Raw genomic sequence first — 10,227 nt, forward strand, 5'->3', positions numbered from 1 at the left:
TAAAATGTATACATTTTCCAATAACATTATATTAATAAAAATATAATTTGACATCAGTTTCCTGGATTCCACTTAATTTTAAAGTTTCATAGTCTTTTGAAATTTCTTGGTATTTTTGTTTATTTTGTTAAGTTGTTTTTGAAGTTCTAAAACCTAAAAATAAAATAATATTGATATTTTAAACAAATAAATAATATTACATTAATATAAAATATACCTGTAGACAATATATGAGTTGATTAGAATACAAGAAGTATAAGTGACATTAAAAAACTATTTGAGTTAGAAGTATAATCAAACTGAAATAAATAGTTTCAATTTATAAAAAAATTGCATAAAATTCATGATAAACATTTTTTATTTACATAGTATTATAGAAAATAAAAACTGTCATTTATACACCTATGTATCTAAATGCCTCATATAAATGGTTAAAAATAATTTCATGTTTAAAAAAAAATATTTATATATAAATACCTTCAATTTAAAAACTTGATTATCTTGTTCAGCTCGAGTCTTTTGATCTAATAGAACTTTTTCTGCACTTTCTAATTGTTGTTTAAAGTGTCCAATAGCTAAATTCTGGCTTTCTAATTGTTTCTAATTATAATAAATTAAATTTATGAAACTTTTATTTTTTAATACTATAAACATTTTATATTTATGTCCACGATGTAAATCAATGAAAACTTATAAAAAAACGGTTAAAGAATATTATTAAAAATAAGAATAAAGTTTGAATGAAAATTTTTATGACTACATAATTTGGCATATAAAATCAAAAATAAATTGTTCAACTACTGTCAACTTAAAAGCTTTTTAAATAAAGCTTATTTAAAAAAAAAAGATTAAAATATTTAAAAACATACTTTTATTAAAATATTTAACTCAACTATTATTTAAAAAATGAATTATATGAATTCTAGAATTTATATTCTAATTTTAAATTCATAATATACAGAATAAAAGACAGGCTGCCTTAGGCAGCCATATTAAAATGTAGTGAGATTATTTAAAAATTGTATTAATATTTAAAAATAAAAATACCATTAAAACACTGTTCTTATTTTCACTAGATATAAGTTCATCAATTTTTCTGTAGGCTTCTGCTAATTTTTGATCCATTTCTTCCTTAATTTCTAAAATTCTATTTAATTCACTGTCTAATTTTTCATTTAAATCAATAGTTTCACTTAACTCTTGTTCCAAAATTTTAAATTTATTCATAACATATCTTAATTGTTGATTCAATTTCTAAAATAATAAAATAATTTTTTTTAATTTTTTGATTGATTGATAACAATTTTAAGACAAATATTCATTGAATTACAATTATTTTAAAAACATAGAGTGAGTATGTAGTGAAGGTAGGTGTTTACTGAAGAATAGACAGCCTTTCGTGCTACATACTCATATTATGTATTAAAAATGTTGTAACTCAATAAATATATATTTTAAAAACATTATCAAACAATTTTAGTGATAAATAATAAAAAAATATTTTTTGAATGTATACATATAAGTTATATTAACTAATATATATAACATACCTCAATAATGTGATTTTCCTCTTTATTTGTTTTTTCATCATTTATTTTACTTTCTAAATCTTTGATATAGCTTTCCATTTTTATAATATTGATTTTTAAATCTGCATTAAGATTTATTTCACCAAGTACTTTTTTACTAATGTCCGGAGATTTATGTAATAAAAAAAAAGTTTGTTAATTATAATGTAAATTATTCATAAAATAATATTATATATAAATTTAATTTTTCATTTAAACTTATTAGCTCAATTTCTTCTGATAAATCATACATTAGAAACTAACTCGACTAAAATAAGTGAGAGAAATATTAATTTCATACATATTTTTAATTATTAAAAAATGTAATAAATTTGTTTTAAATTTTTTAATATTAAATATTTTTAACCTCAAAAATTTTAAAAATAATTTCTATTATTTTTTAAATTCAATTTTAAATTTTAAAGAGACTTTTAATATTTTTAAGATAATTACAATTTTATCTTACAACAGTTCTTCTTGGTATTTTTTTAGATAATTAATTTCTATTTCTTTATCTTCTATTTCATGTTGTAACTCGTTGTTTTTTTTACGTTCGTACTCTAGATTTTTTTCAAGTACTGTCATTGAATTATTTACCTAAAAGTTAAGGTTAATAAAAAATTGAGATTATAATTTTAATAAGAGATATTTATCATGAATTACCAAATCTGGAGAAGTTTTATCAGAATCTAGATCAGAAAATGTTGTATTTGTTATTTCATCTAAAAATTAAATAAGTATCAATAATCTCATTATACAGTGCAATTATTATTTTTAATTCATAAATATTATTGGCTTCTTACAATCTTTATTTTTTAAATGAGCCATTAATAATTTATGATCTTCTGTGTGACTTGTTAAATCTTCAATTTGTTTTAAAAAGTCCATATTCATCTTGTGTTTTTGTTCTTGTGCCTCTGCTAGTAAATTACGATAACCTTGTAATTCATTTTCATGCAATTCTTCAACTTTTTTTAGTTCATTTTTTGCATGTATATTGTTCAACTTTAAATCTTCAATTTTTTCTTTTAGTTTAACATTTTCATTTTTTAGTTGTTCATACTCATAATTTAATTTTTCTATTTTTTCACTTAATTCTATTTTAAAGTTTTCAGTTTTTAACAATTCATTTTTTAGATTAGTATTCTCTTCTTTTAAGGATTTTGTATGTTCCAAAATTTTTTGGTCCTCTTTTAAGATATTATATTCATTTAAAAGTTCATTGTTGATACTTTCTAAACACTCAATTTTTTCAGACTGTATTTTATTATATTCTTTAAAAGACTCAAGTTTTTTTTCTAAAGTATTTTTCATATATTCTAATGGCTGAATTTCAGCTCTTAATTTTACACCTAAAGTTTCAAGTTCCTTTAATGTTTCTTGTTTTTTTTCAATTTCTGACAATGCATTATACAATTTATTAGTTAACACATTTTTATTTTCTTTTAAGCTTTCAATATGTTGCTCTAATGAGGTCTTGTCTGAGTATAATAATTTAATGTCTTCTTCCAAAGTTTTAATCCGATTTTCCATAAATTCAGTATCTTTTTCCATCACTTTTATTACAGCATTTTTTTCTTCTAGTTCCATTTTAGTATTGGTTAAAAGTAATTTCATATCATCCTGAAAATATAATAAGTATAATAATAATTTTTATTATTAAAAAATTAGCACTTTGATAAAGTAAAAAAAAAAAAATAATCTAGGATATAACATTAAACCAGTTCCTTAGATAGAAAATTATGTAATTTATCTTCTAATATCTTTATTTGAGATATTTTACTTACAGTTTTAAGCTTAACAAATAAATAAATACTATTAAAAAATACAGCTACATGATTTTTAATTATATAAGGTTTTACTAGCAAAGAGACAATAACATCAACAAATGTAGGAATCACAAGATCAACTGGGAGCAGTAGCTGATAAAATCGAGGGTCTAAAAGTTAGACCTGGGAAACTGAGCGGCAGTCAGAGGCGCAAGCTGAAGAGGAGCTGAGCAATCATGGAGGGACAAAAGAACCTACCAAAGGAGGGAGACAAGGGAACCGATGACTTGAAAAGGTCAAAGGGAACCGAAGCTCAAAAACCTGAGGACAAGGGTCAAGAACCTCCATGTAAGAAAACTCATTGGGTACCAACCTACAGGGACGTGGTAAACGATGATAAAAAAGTGGCTCTGGTCCTCGCAGGCTACCCCACTAACAAGTTGACCACAGAGCAGGGGCTACTCATTGAGTCTTGTGTTGGAGACTTGATACTGTCGGGTACTGATGGAACCGACGTACCAAGGTTTGAAGACACCAGACTCACTGATGGAGCACTTGTGATCAGTGCAGCCCAAGAGAGCTCTCTTAAGTGGCTCACTGACCATGTCAACTTGATAAAACCTTGGGACGGTGCAGAACTCCATTTGGAAGCCTACAACCCGATCAAGTATAAACGGATGGTCACTCACATACCAGGGCTGCCAAAAGAGTCTAAGAAGATCTTGGAAATTTTGGCAAAACAAAACCCAGGGCTGAACACGGCGATCTGGAAAGTCCACCATGAGACAGAGGTTGGCCCGAAAGGACAAACTTTGTTCCTAAGTGTGGACGAAAACAGCATGATCAAACTGGAGGAACTGAAGCGCAGTCCATATTTTGGAATGGGCAGAGTTTGCTTCACAGATTATGTTGCCAAGCAGCCACCAGCCCGGAAGGATGTGAAAAAATTCACACCTCAAAAATCTGGGAAGAGTAAGGCTGAGGAATCACCAGTACCACTTGGAAAAGGAGGTAAGAAACAAACGGACACACTTCACTCCTGCCTCGAAAGGGAAGGGAGGAAGTGTGTTACGTAAGGGAAAGGGACCCAGGAAACCGCCACCCTCAATAACGGCCACAGCTGAGGGGAACCTCTCCACGGATCCAAAAGGAAATGTAGAAAGCGAACCTAAGGTACGGTCGCCACCTGAGGACGACGGGAGGACACCACCCACAGGAAGGGCTGTGTGACACAGGGACTGTTTCAGACACCTGTATTACACCCAGTACAGCGTACTTTCTCAAGAGTCAACATCAGTTTTTCTGAATGGCTGACAATAGAATTCAATTCACGCAAATAAACCTACATAATTTAAATAATGAAAATAATTTACCTGTAAGTTCATATTTTCTTCAACAAGTTTTACAACTTTTGACTCTAAGCTTTTTATTGTATTTGGATCAATGTTTTCTTTTTCTACCAGTTTGGATTCATAAGTTGAAAGCATATTTTTAAGATGGTTTGTCAAATCATTTAATTTAGTGATCTAAAGTTAATGTAAATTAATTAATGCACAAGAATACAAATAACAATTTTGAGTATACCTCATTATTTTTATCTTCTATTGCTAATGTACATTGCTTATGTTCTGCTGTTAATTTAGCTATAGTATCGTGTAATAATGAAGTGGCTGAATCTACATCACTATTTTTAATTAATCTTAGATCATCAATTTTCATTTTAGCAGTTGTTAATTGATCATTTTTTTCTGCTAATCTAGTTCTCAGAATATTTACTTCAGATTCTAAATCCTATCATTTTTATTTAATTTATAATAATAATAATTTGTTATAGTAACTTTAAACAAATTTATAAGAAGCTTACTTTTATTTGTTTGTTAAGCTGCTTAGTTGATAAATTTTGATCAGATTCGTGTTTTAAAATAGCTTCTTCAGATTTGAAAAGTCTGTTTAAACGTTCTTGTATTCTCATAAAAACATCATCTAATGAGGCAACTATCCGATTTGGAGAACTATTTTTTTCTAAGCTGATATTATTGCGTAATTCACATCGTTCACTAAAAAATATTATTTTTAAATAATTGATAAAATCAATTCATATGAATTGATGGTAAAATTTTGATTTAGGTTAATTTTTATAATTATTATATATATAATATTTAATTATATATTAAATAAAAAAATAAAATTTATTTAGACTAATGAAATTTGAAAAAGACTAATATTTTTTTAAAGATCTTTATTTTTTTTAACTTATGTAACTCCGTAAATTCATTAGCAATAAAAAAAAATATTTTCAAATATAATTGCTCAAAAATGGTTTCTTACGCGACAGATATATCTTCAGAAGCAGGCGAATTATATTCATCAGTCACCCAGTATGAGTCTAGTTCTTTTATACGTTTAGAAATTGATTTCTCTAAATCTTTAAGCTAATGAAACAATATAAACATCAATAATAGTATAATTATAAAGATATTATGTTAAGTAGAAAATTGTATATACTTGTATTCTTATATTATTGATAATTATTTCAGTATCAATAAATTCAGAAGTATCAGTTTGATTCTGTTCTTCAAATAAGCTTCTTAACCGATTAGGCTAGTAAAACAATAAGTTAATTAATTAAAGTATTTTTGAGATTTGACAATTTTTTACTACATTTAAATTGATGATAATTTAAATATATCAATATATAATATTTTAAACATTAATTAAGTAAAAAAATATTTATATATAGATTATACTATAAGTATATTTATAAATTGCAATACAATTCATTTAAGGATAATTAAAAAAATATTAATATTCAATTATTGTAATATTTAAACCTATTATTTATTTTAAAAATATACTAACTTCTTGTAGCATATCTTGTTGAATTAGATCTTTTTCCTTTTTTAATTCAGCTATCGTTTTGACACACTTGGTGAAATATTGTTCAAGGACAGACTGGAATGGTGTCAAATTTTCACAATTTTTGATTATTTCTTGAACTAAAATGTTAATGTTATTGAATTAAATAAGAGTTAAAATAAATAAAAATATACTTTAAAGAATATTCATAATTTATCTTGCATAAATAATACAATTGTATTAGAAATAATGTATGTAATCCATACCATATTTGTACAACATTAATATAGAGTGTCCCTGTAAAGTATTGCTAATTCATACCTTTTTGATATAATGATATTAAATTTTCATTTTCAATAATGCCATTGCATATTTTATTAGAACTAATAGAAGACACTTTACTGTCGGGCTGTATTTCCATTTTGTCATTTTTGTGCTCAAATTTTAAATATTTTATTAATAATTGTTCATAATCAAACTTTTGTTTATTTAACTCCTAAAAATATATAGTATATATTACATGTAATATATATTTAGAGAGATTATTCAAACAAAATTATGTGAAATAACATCTCTATAATTTTTTATGTCTATTAAAGTCTAAAAATATAAAATATCTTGTTAGAAAAGATTAAGTATTAATTTTTTTAAAGTAATATTACTTTTTTTAATTTGTTTATTTCATTAATCAAATATGAAACAATTTTTTTGTGTTTAGCTTGTGTTTTTGTAATATCTTCTTCAATACGTTTAGTTAACATATCTAGGTCACAATCTTTTAAACCATTTAGGTGACTTTCAAATTGATTTCTAAGTTCTTCAATTTCCTGTTCATGAATTTCTTTTATCTTTTCCAATTCTTTTTGATATTCCGATCTAAGATTTTGTTTCAATTTAGAAATTTCTATGTTATTTTCTGTAAATATTCGTTTTATTTCATCACGATGTCTTTTTTCAATTTCATCTAGTTCAGTTCTATGCTTTTCACAAATACGTTCAAGTTCTTTATGATATATTTCATGTGTTGAATTAACTTCCATGATAAATATTTAATGAAAATTCTAAGTTTTTATTTTTTAATTTTTTCAATGAAGTTTATTAAAGTTAATAGTTAGTCACTGTGGCAACATAATAAAAATAACACATTTATTTTCACAATACTTCTTTAGATATAAAAAACTAAATAAGATGATATAACTGATTTCTCAATTATAATTAATAGTAAAGGTAAACGTCACAAGTTTGAAGGTGGACCGTTTATGATTTTTGTTATGTCTAGTTATTTATTTTATCGCGCGAAAGAACCTTTTTCTGACACAGCGGTGTCAACCACTCATTATTTTGCCGCTGACCGCTAGATAAGGCGATAAAAGAGAAATATAATTAAAATCGAATTGTTTATTAGTATTGATCCCTGCCAAAAAGACTAGCCATTGTCGATTTGAAATTGCCGTTAGATCGGTGTTGACTCTTCTCCATTCTTTCTTCTGTCATTGACCGTACTTGGGTGCACACTAGGGTGGCCCTCAAAAATCGAATGTCTTTTTTTTTTTTACGCTACCCCTTAATTTTTTTTTAATGGTCAAAAAAATGAGCTGTGCAAAATTTGGGACCGATCCGTTAAGGTTAACCCGTGCCCCCGGGCCTATTAAGTTAAGTCGAAGAGTCAAATTTAATAGAAATAACTAATCTATGCTCGTAACTTTTTTTTCTCTTAACTTAGAATTATAAAAGTAAAACTCAAGTAAAGGAAATTTTACAGGAAATTCAAAAATAATAACTTCAATGCTGTTTTCTCAATAAATAACCCACAAAAACACTACATTTAGTCATAAAATTAGTAATATGTATTGATGGCCTAACACTTGAAAAATAGTACTTTAAGTATTTTTTGGCCGTTTCTTGGTTATATTCATCACCCAAAAGAGAAACATTATATATTTTTATTGATTTACTAGGAAAAATTAAAATCCCAAGACTGTTATTTGTATTTAAAAGATATGATCGATGAATTAAAAATAATATCTATTAAAGGCGTCATGGAAACTGCTTATGGGAATAAATTACTATCAACACATTTTGTTGTGATATGCCAGTAAAAATTTTTACTCTATATACTAAAGGACATAGTGGTTATAATTCATGTACTATATGTTTTATTGAAGGTTAACTTAAAAATAATACAATGAGTTTTTAGGAACAAATTGTACTAAAATAATTCATTTAGATTTTAATAATCGTACAGATAGTGAACATCATATACCTAATAATATATCTTCACTCAATTCCTTACATAAATATGATAGATAGTTTTAGGTTTGATTATATGCATTTACTGGTCTAGTAAAGGAATCTTATTATATAATAGAACAAGGAAAAAAACGCTTTTCTGGGAAAATTACTTAGCGTGCTCGGAATTTCAAAATTTTTTTTTTCAACGAAAGTACTCGGTCACCAGATTCCGGGAAAATTATTGGCGAAGGTCGGAAAATTTTTGCCGCTCGCCCGCGAGCGTTTTAAAATTTCGACCGTTTTCGAGAAAAACGCTCGCTGACGCCAGCGTTTTACGACTTAAGGTTTGAAATTTTCATCAGACCCGCCCAATGACATTCCTGAGATATGATAAAAAAATCAATTCAATCCGTTCATTTTTCACCGTTTTACGAGCTTTTTTTTTTTTTTTTAAGTCCACGCGCATGGTTGTATTATGCGCAGTGATTCTTTTCTGCTGATACGTTTATTATGAACCTTAATTATATGGTGTATTATGTATTATTATTAGGACACTATTTTGCATTTGCCTTATATTTTCAAGGAATGTTATATGTTATATATAAATTTCATGACGTTATAATTATTTAAGTTTTTTACTTTCATTATAAGAACAGTACTAAGTTCAGAGTTAATAGTTTTCTTTTTTCTCATATATAATGTATGAGACTATGAGTTTATCTTTTGAATTGGGATTCATCTATGATAACTATGATGTTAATCGTTAAATCGCAGTTATCAATATATTTATCAAAATTAAATTTTTATTTTTATTTTTAATATTAATTTTATTTTAAATTGACAGTGTGCCACTTATAATAACCTGCTAAATTTTTTTTTAATTATTCTGTAATATAAACACAATTATTATATTTAGATTATTAATAATTTTTGTGTATAACAGGGGTGTATTTAAGAGAGATTGGCCCCTCCTTGAACAAGCACTATCAATATTTTTTTAGGCAACTTCTAATAAATAAGGACCTGATGTCCTTTTTTTTCATCATTACTTTAATTTTTTCAAAAAAATTTCTATAACATGTTTAACAAAGTAAAAAATATTAAATTTCCTCCTAAAATAATTTTTGAATAGGCCTAAAAGGAATTTCTCATTAAGAGGCTTCAACCTTATACCCAATACATTTTACTATATTCTTTTTTTGAATTTTCCTGATTTTAATAATAACATTTTTAGATATAGTTTTCTATAGTTTTCACTGATTCTGAAGTAATAGTTTTTCTGAAAAACACTTATCGTGCCCGGCGTAGCCGGGTACTTCTACCGGAATCAGTGGCCTACTTATGATGACGGCCCGAAGAGGCTTACGCGCCGAAGGCGCGTAAGGCTCGAAGGGCCCCGGGTCTGGGGCGGAGCCCCAGCTAGGCGGAGCCTAGTTGATTATATTACAGTTGGGCGTGATGAATAATTATCCTCGTTACGTTCTTATCACTAATCCTGTTTTTTTCATCTCTCAACTGCAAAATATTTTAACTAATTTATTATAATATTGAAGACTATTATCAAAAATCTATTGTATTTCACGGTTTAAGAGTCTGGAGTACATTTAAACAATTTTTAAAATAAAAGAAATTCTTTATTATAAAACATATTCTTAGAAGAATTTTTTTTAATTAAAGACCTTATAGCAATTGATAAATATGAACAAAATCTATGTCACAGTATGTTTTTATAAAAACCAAATTAATAATTTATCGATATTACAAAACATAAAATGAACATCTATAGCCCTTCATTCGACGCG

The 10,227-nt window shown here is 26.4% G+C and overlaps 2 protein-coding genes across 2 annotated transcripts in view; one reads left to right on the top strand and one right to left on the bottom strand.

Annotated features, from left to right (window-relative positions):
* The window catches only part of LOC126907902 (meiosis-specific nuclear structural protein 1-like), an 18,481-nt gene extending 14,960 nt beyond the window's left edge, over positions 1–3,521 (top strand). Inside the window, exon 10 of the mRNA XM_050689563.1 lies at positions 3,424–3,521. Coding sequence (XP_050545520.1) covers positions 3,424–3,447 — 24 coding nt within the window. The 3' untranslated portion in view covers positions 3,448–3,521. The remainder of the gene's footprint in view (positions 1–3,423) is intronic.
* Positions 8–7,369, bottom strand: LOC126907898 (repetitive organellar protein-like). The gene is given in 16 exon segments (XM_050689553.1): positions 8–129; positions 132–153; positions 478–600; positions 1,048–1,254; positions 1,551–1,686; positions 2,035–2,165; positions 2,232–2,290; positions 2,372–3,191; positions 4,711–4,863; positions 4,922–5,128; positions 5,202–5,394; positions 5,666–5,769; positions 5,843–5,938; positions 6,197–6,333; positions 6,515–6,689; positions 6,856–7,369. Coding segments are annotated over 16 exon segments (3,039 nt in total). The 5' UTR covers positions 7,234–7,369; the 3' UTR covers positions 8–31.
* Positions 7,370–10,227: the final 2,858 nt, after the last annotated feature.

Source organism: Daktulosphaira vitifoliae, unplaced genomic scaffold (assembly GCF_025091365.1).
Source record: "Daktulosphaira vitifoliae isolate Bord-2020 unplaced genomic scaffold, ASM2509136v1 Scaffold_5, whole genome shotgun sequence".
In the NCBI taxonomy this organism is placed as follows: Eukaryota; Metazoa; Arthropoda; class Insecta; order Hemiptera; family Phylloxeridae; genus Daktulosphaira; species Daktulosphaira vitifoliae.